Source organism: Rhinatrema bivittatum, chromosome 12 (genome assembly GCF_901001135.1).
Source record: "Rhinatrema bivittatum chromosome 12, aRhiBiv1.1, whole genome shotgun sequence".
Lineage (NCBI taxonomy): Eukaryota > Metazoa > Chordata > Amphibia > Gymnophiona > Rhinatrematidae > Rhinatrema > Rhinatrema bivittatum.
Window position 1 is genome coordinate 7,035,122 of NC_042626.1, and position 17,013 is coordinate 7,052,134.

Here is a 17,013-nt window from a genome sequence, read left to right on the forward strand (position 1 = left end):
CCTGCCCCATTATTCCTTCTCTCTCAGTCTCTCTCCCCTTATGAAGATGTTCTGCAAATCAGGCTCCAAACTGGAAGTCACCTTTTGCACCCCAGATGTGGCTGCATATCTGTTTCTGAAGTAACAAACTGTAAAGCACACTGAGAAAATGTAGTATGAACTCAAATTACTATTATCTTCTACAGTGCTGGGTATACTGGTGGCATATGAAAGGCTTAGGGAAAGTAATTCCGAAACCCATTTCCATGGGTAGAACGGTGCTTTATGAAAGTTCCCGTCCTCTATGCAGGTAAAGATCCACCTGTAGGGCCTCTCTGCACATACTACAGTGTGAAGAGGCGTTGCCAGGGACTGGGTTAGGGAGGACTTTGCACTTGGCGCCACTGCTCATAACTTTCAAACTTGTCCTAATTCAACCCCTTTTCTCTTCATTTTCAAAAGCATGTGCTTTAATTCTTCTTGGAAAAGCTACTCACGCAGATTAGCAGGGGTAAATGCGTGCAGGTAGTTTTTCTGGGATTTTCAATGGGAAAGTATGCTTGTGCATTCCCTTTGACAACTGGCAGATAAATGCACCCGCAGGCAACTTTAAAATCCCCCCCCCCCCCCATAAAGGGTAAAATGGTTAAAGACAACTCAGTCAATACTGGATATAAACAGCCTAAATAGCTGTGGCATTTTTCTTGGTAGGTTGTGAGGACTATGGGGTCATCTTTCACTGGAGTATACCACACCATCTGGCAAGGAAATAAGACATACCAGCTCTTGGATCTATGAACGGTCCATGACTTCTGTTGTCCTTCATTCCACCGGAGTCTGTCTCATTCCTAATCAGATTTCAGTGGAGTGAAGTGCAAGAGACATGGAGTTATATCACCAGGAAAAGCACTCTTGATGCCAGGATGAAAAATGATCCCTATTGGACAAACCAAGCCTCCAATCAAAATTAAGCTCCTTGGGAAACTGCCATTCACCAGCTCATGAGTGGACATTTTCAAGGTATTTTAGAAAATCACTAAAAGCATTTTTTTTTTCTTTCTTCCCAAAGTCTACTTGCACGACAGCTGAGGAGAGGAGAAGTTCATGCCAGCAGTACCACATCGACTGGGACATTATGCCTAGATACAATTTTCCAGTGGTATATCTGTAGACTTGTTCTAGTTTCTCCAAGGAAAGCAGCTTAGTACAGTACTAAAAAGTCTCTTAAACAGAAAGAGCTGACCTCTTCTAAACCAGAAAAATAATATTTTTCATAACACAGAGCTGCCAGGAGGGACACTGAGTAGAATTACTAGATGGCTTCAAGTTCAGAGGGACAAGCTGAGGCAGTCCTGGTTTTAACCCCGTTGGGTGCATGGAGATGTAAAGAAATCAGAACTACATTCTCAATGCCTGGCATGGGACAAAACCAGGATTGGATCAGCCATTCTGAATTGACCTGGGGAAGGTGGCAACCTTAACTTCCAACTGAACAAGAAACGGGAGCTTCAAGCCCATGCATACCCTGATGGAAAAACCAGGAATGGCTCAGCTACTCCCTATAGTTACAAAGGGCAGAGACCTTCCATCAATGCTGACAGACTGGCCGGTTCTTGTTTTACCCGAAGGTACCTATGGACAGCAGCTGCTTTCCTTAGAGAAACTGGCAGGACGAAGTCCAGATACATTTGGGGGGGGGGGGGGGGGGGGGAGAGAAAGCAGGACTGGCTCAGCCCATCCCACACGATTGGCTACTGGGGTGAGATTTCTCTGGTTTTTCGACAGAACACAATAGAGAGAAGATGAAGGAAACCAAGGCCTGGTAGTGTCCCTGATCTTCCTGAGGAAAGCAGAGAAAGAAATGGAAAATATATTTACTCCTTTCCCTATCCTACTCCCTTTTGATTTATAGCCTCATCAATGTTAGCACTGGGGAGGAAGAGTGATTATAGCAGTACTGGAATAGGACCAAAACTGTTCTCAGGGCTCTCAGGGATGGAGCTATGTACTACTTAATGCTGATTTTAAGGTCATCAACTGTTCTGCATCCGGAGGGACAGCCCTGGGTGATGGTTAAAACAAATCATTTATTTTAACTCAGCCCTGTGAAATAACTTATCCAATCCAATGCATTTCAGCATGTCTTTCAGACATGCCCTTCACATCCCATCAGATATGTCCCAAAATCCCTCTATATATATATTAAGAAGGTACCTTTAAAACTGTGCACAGATGTGTAAAGTCTGGTTTTTTTTTTTGTTTTGTTTTTTTTTGCTAACAAAAAAATCTTCCCAAGGAAGTTACAGGCGTACTTTTTGTAATCCAAGTCAGGCCCCAGCAATGCCTACCCTATCTGCGGGTGAAAGTGCGCATGCAGTGGCACCACACGGGTACTTTTACCTACCCATAGGATGGGCAATTTTCAGAAGCCCCATTTCACCCATTGAAATGCCTTTGAAAACAGCCCTCCTTACGTTTGAAAGGCTGAACAATCTCAGCTGTCCATGTCCAATGAAAGGAGTCCGTTCCCAAAGTGGAAGTTTCCTTTGAAACCCAGGCAGTGCCCGCCTCTTTTTTAACACAACAACAACAGTAAGTAAACTTGGGAGGGTACTGGGCTCTCAAGCAGCAGCTGGGAACCATCTCGCAGATCATCAACATAAAAATCCTGCAAAGGTACATGAGGTAAGACAATACCGAATAGGTATGGAAAGCCATAAAAACTTTTGGGTTTTGTTTTTTGTCTTGAGGGCGGGGTGTGATGGGGGGAGTTGGAGCTTCATTTTTCAGTTTGTTTAATATTTTTTTGGTTTGGTTTGTTTGCCAAACAAAAACAAACAAAAAAACACGTTAAATGGAAAATACAAAATGAAGCAATTAAAAAAAAAAAATCAATCAAGTCTTCCGCGGCCCTCAAAGACCTTCCCATCCTGTAATAATTTAATCCAGGGTTTAGCCCTCACTAAGCCCCTCTAACCCCATCTCCCAACTCACAAAATAATCTAGCCCAGGACCCAGACCCAGCTCTTCCCACCCCTCCTTTTAAATCTGCTGGGGAGCTCCCACCCTAGTCCTCAGTTATCCCTTTCCTGAGTCGAGTCCTGAAAGGCAGGAATGAAACCAGAATACTAAAAATGGCATAGACTGCCTAGAAATCAGTGACGTCACTTCAGTGCATCCTCCAGGCAGATGGGGACGTTTTTTAAATTAAGGGACCCAGGTCAAGAGCAAGTGAGCTTCACTCCTGCCCTTTAGGACCTCCTTCATCAGGCCCCAACCCAGGAGGGGAATAAGTGGGGCTGTGTTACGAGCAGCCCAGCCCCAATAGATTTGAATGGGGCGGATGCCCTAGCTGGGTAGATAACTTTTATGGGACTAGGGATGCCCAGCCTAGCCCTGCCCCTGGTTTAAAATGTGGCAGGAGGGTGCTTTAGGGCTGAGGGAGGCCCTTTTTTTTTTTTTTTTTTTTAAACAAATACAAAAATATAAAAAGTTTTGGGTATTTTTGTAGGAAGCCATTTTTGGTTCTTTCCAAATGGAATGAACTGAAAATGGTCTCATTCATTGTATTTGTTTTAAATAAGCCTATATCCCTAATACTGGACAGATAAGCATGCTGTAGATAAAATTAATCATTATTTGCTTACCTTTCCCTGGCCCCTTACACACATGAGAACTAGAGACTATGGTGAATGGGGTAAGGCAATTCAGTTCTATTGAAGGAACCGATTCTGCTGTGCCATCTCCCTGCCCGGTTCCACTCATTTTGAGGTTCAAGATCCATTTAGTGAACACCGAGGGTATGCACAGTGAGCGTGCACCTTGACCTACTCTCCCAGAATTATCCTCAAGGTTCATAAACCTGGAAGGAAAAGGTTTCTAAAATCATGTTTTCCCAACTTGCCGTCATTGCTGCCCCTCACTCCTTAAGCAGTCAGATATCTCCAAAGACTTCAGTGATGTCGCTTTCTCAAATATCGGAATTGCCCCTGTTCTAACTACTCAACGGACACACAATACCCCATCTCAATTGTGACAGCCAGTTAAAGGATATCCCAAACTTTTAGGCTGTTTCTGAGATAAAAGGTCAAAATTTAATCTTTCATGCTAAAAAAAAAAAAAAACCCCAAAAATTCAGAACCCAAGTCAGGTCATACAGTTCACACTGGCTTGAGTGGAAGAGAGAGGTTCACATTGGTTCCCAGCTAGTTTATTTAAGCATTTATAACAAATTACATACAGGTATAATAATTCCCTTCACCAAAGAGATTACAATCTAAGCAGGCATCTGACTTGTCTGAGCCCAGAAGGAATAACAGTGGGTGAACAGATTTGAACCCTGGTCTTCTGGTTCCCAGCCCATAACCCTGGGCACTGGGTCACTCCTGCTCTAGCTAATGTAACCTGTCTAGAGGCAGCCTGCGTTTTGCCACCCCTTCTTCCAGCCTGCGGCATTAGATGTCAGTCCTCAGTGGGCTCTAGGCTCATGTAAATAAAAATACAAATGGGAGAGGAGAAAATAGATAATACCTTATGAATGTACCTGGGTCCCCTGGAACTAGAGGCCATCCTCAAGCAAAACACAAAAAGAAGAAAGTCTCTGACAAACTGTTAAAAGCCCACCTAGAAAATACAGACAGCACTTTTTATACTCCAGCTGGTTAGCAATAAAACAGAAGTGGTGCTAGTAAAATCACTGTGTCTGCTGATCCAAAGCAGGGAAGGTACTTGCAGGATTGAGCTGAGGCAACATTCCCTTCTGGGGTGGGAGGTTTTCTCCTAGGCTGAAGATATCTACATCACTCAAACATGGGCAGACACTCCTCAGTAACTCACAGGGTGGGAGTAACCACCAAGAACACTTATTCAATCCATGCATAAACCGCCCCTTCAATGTATGCTAGCCGCATCTCAACCCTGTCATCCCACCCTTTATGCTAGACCTCTGGCAGACCACCTCATCATGCAGCCAGATCCTATCCCAGTCATTCTAGCCCTAGACAGGCTAACCTAAACCCCCACCACCATTAACCCTCCCCTGCCCAAATGGGTTAGGAACACAATCCCTTACTCTCTCACATCCAAATGCAGAAAATCTCTGGCAAGTCCACAGATCTCATGAGCGCCCCACGTTCAACGAGGGATTAGTTTAGTCAGTGTTTAGTGGAGGAGTAGCTTAGTGGTTAGAGCAGCAGCTGTAAACCAGATAAGCCAGGGTTCAAATCCTGCTGCTGCTCCTTGTGACCTTGCGCAATTCACTTCACCCTCCATTGCCTCAGGTACTAACTTAGATTGTAAGCCCTCTGGTGACAAAGAAATACCTACTAGGGATGTGAATCATTTTTTGATGATTTAAAACAATCATCAGATATATTTTAAATCATCAAAAATCGTTAGAGCCGCGATACAAAGCAGGCTCTAACGATACAAAGCGATACAATAGCAATTCCCCCAATTTATCATCAAAAAATCGTAAATCGGGGGAGGGGGGGAAACCGGCACACCAAAACAACCCTAAAACCCACCCCGACCCTTTAAAACAAATCCCCCACCCTCCCGAACCCCCCCAAAATGTTTTAAATTACCTGGGGTCCAGTGGGGGGGGGTCCCAGCATGATCTCCCGCTCTCGGGCCACAGCTGCGTTAATAGACATGGCGCCGGTGGCCCTTTGCCCTTACCATATGACAGGGCAAAGGTAGCGCCGGCGCCATTTTGGTTCCTGTCACCCGACGTCACGAGTGCAGGAGATCGCTTCCAGACCCCCGCTGGACCCCCAGGGACTTTTGGCCAGCTTGGGGGGGCCTCCTGACCCCCACAAGACTTGCCAAAAGTCCAGCGGGCGTCCGGGAGCGACCTCCTGCACTCGGGCCATATTGCCAATATTCAAAATGGCGCCGGCGCTACTTTTGCCCTCAGACCACTGGACCCCAGGTAATTTAAAACATTTTGGGGGGGTTCAGGAGGGTGGGGGATTTGTTTTAAAGGGTCGGGGTGGGTTTTAGGGTTGTTTTGGTGTGCCGGTTTTCCCGCCGATTTACGATTTGACGATTTTTTAACAAAAAAAACCATGACGATCAGATTTCCCCCCCCCCAGCCAAAATCGATCGTTAAGACGATCGATCACACGTTTCACATCCCTAATACCTACAGTCCCTGAATATAATCTGTTTTGAAGAACCTGAAAAAGAATATTAAATAAATAAATAAATAAATAAATAAATAAATAAATAGAGTGGTAGTCCTCATAGACCACCTGGCCAGTCTGGTTTTCTGGATACCCTCAATGAATATGCATGGGATATGATTTGCATGCAAATATGCATATTCATTATGGGTCTTTTGAAAACCAGACTGGCCAGATGGTCCCAGAGGTCTGGGTTTAGACTAAATTGAGTAGAACCCAAGAGACCAATTTTCAAATCCTACCTCTGCCATCACTTTCTCTCCTATCATCTCAAGTCCCCATTTGGATTGTAAGCTCTTTGGGGAAGAGACTTGTACCTGTCTGAAATCTGCTGTACAGCCCCTGCTTTGGGACATTATATAAATATGGAGGCAAGTAAATCCACATAACCTTTCTAAACAAGGCCTATGTCACATGTTCAGGCTCTCCACCTGGTCTTTAGGACATCCCCAGCCAGCCAAGTGTTCAGGATCTCCACACATGACATATTTGCTTACACTGTCTCCATTGTATGCAAATCTCTCTCATACATAGCCTGAAAACCCAACTGGCTGGATAGGTTCTGATAATCACTGCATTATATGACAGAACAATTCTGTAACCTGAAGTCATACTACGTGTGCCAGCACAGGGAGCACATGCAATGATGCAGTCACTATTCCCTTGGAGAAGCTTCTCCCCCGCTCCTGATCAGAGCTGCTATATCTGTAGCCTCATAGATATTATTGCCAATACTACACGTCTTGCATACACACACACCCTTCTCAAGAGCTTCCTCCCAGTATAGGTAAAGGTGTCAGACTGGCATCTTTAAAAAAGCACTAATACACACCACAGGGTAATGGCAAATAGTCCCCCCCCCCTCCCTATCCCCCCCCACTACCACCTTCCAGAGGTAGGCAACCTCCAGTCCCCATGGACACCAATCCACTCAGGTTTTTAAGGATATCCCTAATGAATATGCATGACAGATCTCATATAATTCAAACAAAGTACATGCAACTCTATCCTATGCATATTCATTAGGCATATGAAGAAATTGTGAGCAGATCGGCGCCTCAAGGGATTGAAGGTTGTCCACCTCAGCTGGCCCCATAATGATGTTGCAAGTTTTTGCCTCCCAGGAAAGGAAGGCTCACTGCCCACCTCCCTCCCCTAGGGTTGCTTACCTGATCCATTTCTGCTGGTCAGGCTGATCCAGGCCTGGTTTTAACCCACTGCACATATAAACTGGAAAGGGGGAAGGAATCTGTGCATGCAGTGGGCCAAAACCAGGACTGGATAGTCCTGTGAAAATCAAACTGGAGCCAGCTGTTAATCCTGCAGGGAACTCATTTCTTTATTGAGTTTTATATACCGTCATTCGGTAAAGCCATCATTACAAAAGCTCAAAATGCAAGATTTTTAACAATTGAGCAAAAAGGCATAACGGAGTATATCAAACAAAGAGAGACATTCAATTGCAAAGATATTAACTGGATTTGCACTACGGATTGCACTAAGGGGTGCACAAAGGGGAGGGCCCCTTTGTCGCGCGGCGGCAAGGCACCTTTCAACGGTCGTCGCTGCCCCCGATGATGTTGGGGGCGGGGCTTCCGATCAGGTCACTCCCTCTCACTGCTGTTCCTTTTTCAGTTTCTGGTGTTTTTTCCCTCATGGTGATGGTGAAGAGCTGCAGGGGCCCCGAGGATGGTGGGTGGGCACTCAGTTCGAGGGTGCCGGTGGCAAGGCGCCTTTCAATGGTCGTCGCTGCCTCTGTCTTACTTACTTAATTTACTTTTAAAGCCTTTCCAAAAAGGTGACCAACCATCTTACTGTGTAAGAATTGTAACCCACATGCTTCACCTCCAGGTTTTCAGAGTGACTAAATATGCAAATTAATTCAGCACTTGCCGAGTATTCTAACATATTCCATTAATATTCATGGTGAATAACCAGCCATTGTTTGCAGCCATTGAGGATTGTTGAAGAGCTCTGGCCCATTGCAGTGTTTCTTATATTTGGCTCTCAGTATCTTGAAGGAGTTTTGTTTTTCAGGATATCCACAATGAATATTCATGAACTATGTTTGCTTTCAGTTTATCTAAGAACCAAGTTAATTGGTCTGATTTGGTTATCCGAGGTTATACAGAGTTTGGGAAATCCCAGTCTACAGAATCTAAATCTTGCAAATAGAAATGCAGTATGCTTTTATACAGTAAGAGAAACACCCATCAGTACAATACATATTAACTCCCATGAGCACTGTAAAGTTTAGGTAAACTGTAATCTGATTGGTTGTGTCCTCCATGCATTATGAGGTCACAACATGCCTCATTCTAGAATCTAAATCTTCAGCTCCTCACATCAGATACATTCCACCTTCTCCTGAAGAACTGAGTCACTCCCAGAATGTGTCTACTTGTAATAACTGGAGTTTTCTTGTGTTTGTTTGCTGCCTGGGGCTCATGTGATGACACAGGTGAGAAACTGGATTGACTAACTCTCCAATGATGATCTACCAGACAGAAAGTCCTACATAGTACCTTCTATGCAGGGGATCTAGGGAAAAAAAAAGGTCCAATAAACCCTGCAGAGGATTCAGACACTTTATTACATAGTTGGTTAGGTTGAAAGAAGACCAGCGGGCCATTGAGTTCAACCTTCTTTGGATCTCCTAACAGTGCATTAAAGCAGGTCCTAGCAAAACGTATTTTATAGACTAATAAAGATATATGGTTGGACAAATCAATTCAAATTAAGCCTGAACATCATATGGACCAGTTTTTTCAAAATGTTTTTGCTTGGGGAGAGTGGGAATAATAGGGAACCAGATAATCAGTTGAGCAGGACACAATGATTCTCCATATTAGCTCAGTTTGGAAGAGGATACTTACATAAGAACATAAGAAATTGCCATGCTGGGTCAGATCAAGGGTCCATCATGCCCAGCATCCTGTTTCCAACAGAGGCCAAACCAGGCCACAAGAACCTGGCAATTACCCAAACACCAAGGAGATCCCATGCTACTGATGCAATTAATACCAGTGGCTATTCCCTAAGTAAACTTGATTAATAGCAGTTAATGGACTTCTCCTCCAAGAACTTCTCCAAACCTTTTTTGATCCCAGCTACACTAACTGCACTAACCACATCCTCTGGCAACAAATTCCAGAGCTTAATTGTGCGTTGAGTGAAAAATAATTTTCTCCGATTAGTCTTAGATGTGCTACTTGCTAACTTCATGGAACGCCCCCTAGTCCTATTATCCAAAAGTGTAAATAACCGATTCACATCTACTTGTACAAGACCTCTCATGATCTTAAAGACTTCTATCATAGCCCCCCCTCAGCAGTCTCTTCTCCAAGCTGAACAGCTCTGACCTCTTCAGCCTTTCCTCATAGGGGAGCTGTTCTATCCCCTTTATCATTTTGGTTGCCCTTCTCTGTAGCTTCTCCATCACAACTATATCTTTTTTGAGATGCGGCAACCAGAATTGTACACAGTATTCAAGGTGCGGTCTCACCATGGAGCTATATAGAGGCATTATGACATTTTCCGTTTTATTCACCCTTCCCTTCCTAATAATTCCTAACATTTTGTTTGCTTTTTTGACTGCTGCAGCACACTAAGCCGATGATTTTAAAGTATTATCCACTATGATGCCTAGATCTTTTTCCTGGGTGGTAGCTACTAATATGGAACCTAACATCGTGTAACTACAGCAAGGGTTATTTTTCCCTATATGCAACACCTTATACTTGTCCACATTAAATTTCATCTGCAATTTAGATGCCCAATCTTCCAGTCTTGCAAGGTTCTCCTGTAATGTATCACAATCCGCTTGTGATTTAACTTCTCTGAATAAGAACATAAGAACATGCCTACTGGGTCAGACCAAGGGTCCATCAAGCCCAGCATCCTGTCTCCAACAATGGCCAATCCAGGCCATAAGAACCTGGAAAGTTCCCAAAAACTAAGTCTATCCCATGTTACTGCTGCTAGTAATAGCAGTGGCTATTTTCTAAGTCAGCTTAATTAATAGCAGGTAATGAACTTCTTCTCCAAGAAATTTTGTATCGTCCACAAATTTGATAACCTCACTCGTCGTATTCTTACACTTCTTTGCAAAGGACCGTGAAGAGTCCAGCGTGGGAGGGTGACAGCTTGTCTTCTCTTCCCCAGTGGCCGATGACATTGGGCCTCACATGATGGGACGGATCGCTGAGCAGCTGACTCCTGAGGAGTGCCAGGACTTCTACACCAGACTCACCTCTCCTGAAAAGGACATCGAGGAAGAACTGGAGAAACTTTCCGAGAAAAACAACCCAATAAAAAGGCGCAGGAAACGAGACATCGGTAGGGTCAAAGTCTCATTCAACAGAAAACCAGAGAGGAAGGGGAAGTGTTGGGGGACAAGGGAGCAGGCACTGGGAAATTTCTGAAGGACTGAAAGGTGAAAGTAAAGGATCACTTTCATGTCTTGTAGCTAGCTGCATATTAAATACAAGGTACCAACTGCAATTACTGCATATTACTAGGTACCTGATTCATCAAAGACACAGAATGGAGGAAAACCTTGGTAAGTTAGGCCCAGTGTTAATGACCAAGAAATCCAATAAGTATCATAATATAAGCAACAGAATATATTAAAACATAGTAAAGTGTATTAATATTTAGTTAATACAGAGTTGGCAGAATAGCACAGAGGGATGAAAACAATCCCACCCCTGACATCAATCGCACTTTGTAGTTAGAAGGAAGTCCCTTACCCCGTATATGCTCAAACTTACACTGCCAACTTTCTTGAAGAAGGACATTGTAGTTGTAATTCACCCAGCACATGGCTGTTTTTTGTTTTTTTTTCCCCCCCAAGAATGAGAAATGTTATCACAGGCAGAGTATCTGCAAATGTTCATCCACTTACATAACTCATGAATTATGCAGACACATTTGCTAAATGTTTTCCAAACTCGAAAGTGTTTGAGAAACCTCAAAATGTTCTGTGAAACGCCTAGTACTTTCCAGGACAGCGGACTGCTTTGCAAACTCTAAAACAATTCTGGGATCTGCCATTTCTCTCTCTCCTAACATCTTGTTTTAAACCATTCCTTTTAATGCAGTGAGTAGGGAGCAGTGTCTGAGCTCCCTAGAGGTCTGGCTGGAAAAAGAAGGGGACACGCTGTACTGGGACCAACTCTCCCGAGCACTGAGCAGGATTGGACGTGCCGATGTTGCTCGAGGTGACTGTCTTGACCAAGAATGTAAAAGCCTCGTGGTCTTGATTTATCCAAGGTACACCATGCGGGAGGAAGCCTTGGATAAAATCAGGCTCAGAGCTTGTTCATTATTTATTTCAATTTATATCCCATCTTTTTACAAAAGATATATTTTTATATTTCACTACTGTATTGTATTGTTAGCTTGGTGTTGTATTTTGACTATTGCATTGTTGTGAACCACTTTGGGTCAAATGTCTGTTTGAGGAAGGCAGAATACACACTGAATAAAACATAACAGAACATGACAAAAGTGCTGAAAGCCAGGAGCAACAATAAAATAAATAAACAAGGCACATTTAAGAACAGAAAGAAAAACAGACAGATGACTAAGAATGACATTTCAATTATATTCAGCAACAAAATCATAAAATGCAACTATAAAACTGGTCAAGAAACAAATGGATTTAGATTAATCAGAAAGAGAGTGTGTAACCTCCAACACTCATTGCTAGAGTGCCTGAACCAGCTCGAGTCACTTAATATGCACCATGTTCAGTATTTCTCCATCTTCTCGCACATTTCTGCTGGACGCTACTGTCCTTAAGGCCACGGTCAGAGAGATGAGTGGCACCCTTGATAATACTGAAGGAGGCCTGGACAATATTAGGACTGAATATTAGCAATAAAAGTTTAATTATTGTAAAGCAAGTTCACTGTTTCCATATCAGGACTGGGGCAGCAGTGGGGATTTATTTATTTATTCATTCATTCATTCAACCTTATATACCGGCTTTCAAATTCATTTCAAGGCGGTTTACATTGATTGAAATTGCAATAGCAACATTCAAACACATATATACTAAAAACATATCATTGTACATATTACATGACTCAAATACATTAGAACTAAAAAGCTACCTGGCTAAAAATGCATTAAAACTACTCTTTCAAGTCCCATAGTGATAGCCAACACTTCTACCACGTCTTCCCAAATTTACCCCCCTTCCATCTACCCTCATCCCCCCCACCCACCCATCTCTCCTCCTTCCCCTCTTCAACTCTCATATCCTTCTTCCCCTAGTGTCCCTTATTATATCTTATCAGCTATACTACTATGGTAAACGGGATGGAGGGAGATGGAGGTTATGATTCTCAGGGCTTATGGGGGCTAGAATATTTGAATAAGGTATGCTGAGTGAGAAAAGAGAGTTGTAACATTATGCAAAACAATATAGCTAACTGACAGGGAGTTCAAGGGACAGCATTTGGGATAAAATGATGAACTGCACATCAGTCTCCCTGGTCTTTTCAATGTAAATAAGAATACACAGCATTCTAGGACTGGCAGTTTTGCATCTGCTATTGAATATACAGGACTACATGCCCCAGAATACTTTGCCAGGTTATATGGGGTATCTTAGCTAGGGATAAGAAGTTGGATGAAATATGGAACCCCATTCTTCCATCACTTCCACAGAACTGATTCACCCAGACCTCAGCCTGCTCTGTTTATACAGCTTTGTGTAAAAAGTTTATACTGCATAAAACAATACAAAAAGGATCAGTACTACTCTTTTCTCAATATGGTTAACAGAGAGCACAAGCAATTACACCTCAACAGCCTGGGAGCTGCTGGGAAATACTATCATCATAAGTCTCTGCTTAACGTGTTAACTGTTAAATATTGAGGTTTTCTACGCAGATAAAAAGTCTTTTCACTATAATTGCTTTCACAAAATCAAATTTTGAAAATTGAAACTGTTTTGATCCAAAAGGCAGAAAACGAGATTTTTTTTTTAGACCGATCAGTCACCCAACGCTGAAGAGAGTTTCGAGAGTTCTTGGCATTCGACTCTCTACATCAGTGGAACTCGCTGCCATCTTGGAACCGATCCTTCCTTCTGCAACAGAAATGACCAAAGAGGACTTTTCATAGTGATTGATGAAATTCCAGACCAATGCAAACGGTGCAGCTATTATGACGTCTTCACACTTGCCCAACATTGAACCACTCTATAGACTAATTTAAATCTTTATGTGCTACTGAATTCAACTTAAAAATCCACATCTGTTCCTTTACAGACAACCTCTTCAAATGATTCCCACCTCTATCGTTTGCAGGTGCATGATTTATTACAGACCATTTTATTTGCTGAAAAGTATGTTGTGCCATAATAAAATGAGGTACCATCGGAGCTGAAATCTTGCCGGTATTTAAACAACTTTTACGTTCAGTTAAATCTCCTTTTGACCTTCTGAATAGCTCCACCGTTTAGATTAGTCTCGAGTTTCAGTCACTATGAAAAGTTCTCTTTGGACATTTCTACTGCAGAAGGAAGATCCGTTCCAAGAATGCGGCGAGTTCCCTTGATGCAGAGTGAATGCTGTGAACTCTCGAAACGCTGTTCAGCGTCAGGTGACTGGCCTAAAAAAATCTTTTCTTCTGCCTTTGGATCAAAAAGATACGTTTCAATTTTCAATCTTTGATTTTGTGAAAGCAATTATAGTGAAGAGACTATTTTTAACTACTAGAAAAACTCAATATTTAAAAGTTAACTAGTAAGCAGAGATTTATGATGATAGTATTTCCTAGCAGCACCCAGGCTGTTAAGGTGTAATTGTTTGAGGTCTCTATTAACAGTATTGGGAAAGGAGTAGCACTGATCCTTTTTGTACTGAGTTGCTTTTTTGAAGTTAAATATTTACAACTCATTGTTTAATTTTGTAGTAGTTAAAAAGTTTATGCATCACTATTACTGTACAACACACCCAGAGCAAAAGTAATAAAGCAAAACCTTAAAGGAACAAGAAATTAACACCACCACTCAAAGGGTCTGAAAAGGTACTAGATCAGTCTGGTAGAGTGATAGAGAAAAGCAGAATCCCACCCTCAGGCTGGGATGGAGAGAAGAGGAGGAATGATCCTGGGATTGGACTGAGGTGGAGAGAGGAAGAGGAATGTTCTTGGGGCTGGAAGCCACAAGGTTGACATTTTGCCTAGAATGTCTAATAGGGATGTGCATTTGCCACATCCATTTCGGTGAGTATGCACATGCCTCGCCAACTTTCTAGTACATGTGGGAAATGGAGCATATGTTTGTATTTTTAATAGCAGCACGTTGGCGAGGCACACACGTACCCGCTGAAACAAATGTAACAAATGCAGATCCCTAGTGTCTAAAACCTTTGTAGCAACCCTGAATGCATGAAGGATTGCCTTCTTGCTTCATGCCATAAAGCAGTGATTTCCAAGCCTGTTCACTGGCTGATCCAGTCCTGGCTTTACCCCAATTCACACATGGAGTTATAGATTTGATTTTCTTAGGAATATCAATGCAGCATTCAGAATTACAAATCCATGCATGCAATTGGGGCAAAACCCGAACTGGATCAAGCTATTATAGAAGGCATGGACCCAGGTGACAGCCTTAATGGAAGGGCTATGGATGGTCTGCAGTAGGATTGTGCAATTGACTTACCTAAAACTGACATCCCTACAATCAACACTTCTGGTGACATTGTGTCCTTGGTAAGACGATCACATAGATCTATATTAGTGGTGCGCAAATCAGTCCTTACCACCCCCTTTTCCCCAGGGTCAGGTAGGTTTTCAGGTTCTCGCTAATGAACATGCATTGCTTTCAATATATGTAAATATATACCATTCATATTCATTAGGGATATTCTGAAAACCCAAGAGGCTGAGGGGTGGGGGTGGGAGGTGACAGTGCTGTAGCTTGCCTCTAGACAATATGGCTTCAGCCATGGGCACCAGTGCAATGGGGCAGTGCATCTAAGTCTCTCATATGCATATTCATTGTGGACATCCTGAAAACTAAACTGGTTAGGGGTTACTCCAGGACCAGCTTGAGAAACACTGGTGTACAGGGTGAGAGAATGCACTATTTGACTTCACCACAGTTACCAAATTATCTGGTTACAGCTCTGAGGGGGGGTAGGGGAGGACTAGTTTGAGCACCAATGGTTTATGGTATTCATTCAATGTAGTGTCCTGTACACTTCTTGCTCAAGGCCTCTTTCTCCCCTCAACTTTCCCTCCCTCCCATCTCCTGGCAGAGCTGGGTAAGAACCTCAATCAAGACAAAAACCTGGAGATGAGGAGATATGTGGAGACATTTCCAAAGTCACTGGAGAAGAGCACATCCTCGTTGCTGGAGCCTGAGGAAGAAAAGTACGGAGAGAACAGCCGCAGAACCAGAGATGGTAAGGGGAGGTCTGAAAGGACATTATCCGCTGTCCCAGAAGGTGAAGGCTAGGATCGATGGAAAATATGAGAACTTTTTTTTTTTGTCATTTTAAATTGGCAGGGAAATCATGACATTCATTGTTGGTTTCCCATGAAACAAATACAAAATGAAAATTTATTCCACATACATCCCTACAAAAGACCAGCTGGGATGCAAGTTCAAATCTCCTTTGTCTACTTTATGACCTTGGGGGAGCAGCTTTGTCGTTGCAGCTCAATTTACCCAAATGTACAAGGCTCTTAATAGGAACAGCAGCATTATTCCTGTCTGACCTGCCTGCATGAATGTTACTGTCAAGCACACTGAAGTCAGATGCAGGAGAAAGGCATTTTATATTTCACTTTTACTTCTTTTCACCAGTGAAAGATGTAGCCTGGGATGAATGGGAGCTGATCATCGAGCGAGAGAAGCTGCCGCCGTACGACAGGAGTGTACTGGAATGGGCCAGGCCGGTCACATTCGGAATCATCTTTGGATTCTATATTGCCGCGGTCCTGGCAATCGCCATCTTCCACATCACCATCTGGCTCACAAACCGGGACAGCCCGGAGATGGCCTATCGGGCCGGGGTGCTGAGCTTCCAGAAGATGGCGGGGCACTCTGAGGAGGGCTTGTCAGATGACAGCGATCTCTCACCAGACACTCTGGACACTGAAGACTCACTGGATGCCTGTGACGTGGAATACTTTTGGAGAACCAGGGCTGCATTCTAAGCTGGTCCAAAAAGGATTGAAACAACATCTGAGGGGCATCTTACATTCTGACATGGGAAAGAAATATAAAGACGTGACATGATTCCATATTTTTAGGATATAGCCTCCAGCCTTAGCTTTATTGAATTTCAAGGATTCTGGATCTAGCAAAATGTTTTATGCATACAGCCACCTGCTATTTGACAACATCAATAATAAATGCAAAAATATATTTGAACCATAAGAAATTGTTTGTGTTCCCAGCCAGGTTATTATTAACTGTGTGCTACAGTAAAACCTCATATATTGATATATTTTTCATGGAAGCATCAGAAGAGATCAATTGAACCCCTAACTTGATTACGAAACGTCCCGTTTAAGGATGAGCATTCAATGGAAATGAAACAGGAAATTTTAATGAAGTTTCCCCTTTTGTTTTGAAAACAAAATGAGAAAAGACAAACCAAATTTTTTTTTTTTAATTTTAAAAACATGGTACCCCACTACAAACAAATGGCTCAAACCCCTCCAGGGCCTTCCCTCTATCCTCGGCCTCCTTCTTATCCAAATTTTCTTTTTTCTTGGAACAGGAGGAGTCCCCAATCATTTCCGTCTTGCTGGTGTTACAACTGCAGGGAATATAAAACATCCCCCCATGTTTCTGTCCCTATCTCACTGCATCCCATGC

General features: G+C 42.9%; 1 protein-coding gene across 4 annotated transcripts; it reads left to right on the forward strand.

Moving 5' to 3' along the window:
- The first annotated feature begins 862 nt into the window (after positions 1-862).
- Positions 863-16,563, forward strand: LOC115073805 (uncharacterized protein C12orf81-like). 4 transcript variants are annotated; one of them, XM_029572625.1, is made up of 5 exons: positions 863-999; positions 10,277-10,502; positions 11,267-11,386; positions 15,443-15,589; positions 15,994-16,563. In XM_029572625.1, the coding sequence occupies exons 2-5, from the start codon at positions 10,352-10,354 to the stop codon at positions 16,344-16,346; spliced, it is 771 nt and encodes a 256-aa protein (XP_029428485.1). In that variant the 5' UTR covers positions 863-999; positions 10,277-10,351; the 3' UTR covers positions 16,347-16,563. The 4 variants fall into 4 exon arrangements, with proteins under 4 accessions (XP_029428485.1, XP_029428484.1, XP_029428482.1 ...); XM_029572624.1 differs by having other exon boundaries at positions 10,329-10,502; XM_029572622.1 differs by lacking the exon at positions 863-999 and adding an exon at positions 7,729-8,625 and having other exon boundaries at positions 10,329-10,502.
- The last annotated feature ends 450 nt before the right edge of the window (positions 16,564-17,013 follow it).

Bases quoted from the DNA above. Each gene is read 5' to 3' on its own strand.
- LOC115073805 (XM_029572622.1), top strand. From the start codon at position 8,556: ATGTGTCTACTTGTAATAACTGGAGTTTTCTTGTGTTTGTTTGCTGCC. The intron at 10,503-11,266 runs GTAGGGTCAAAG...CTTTTAATGCAG, and splicing joins GCGCAGGAAACGAGACATCG to TGAGTAGGGAGCAGTGTCTG. The intron at 15,590-15,993 runs GTAAGGGGAGGT...TCTTTTCACCAG, and splicing joins CAGCCGCAGAACCAGAGATG to TGAAAGATGTAGCCTGGGAT.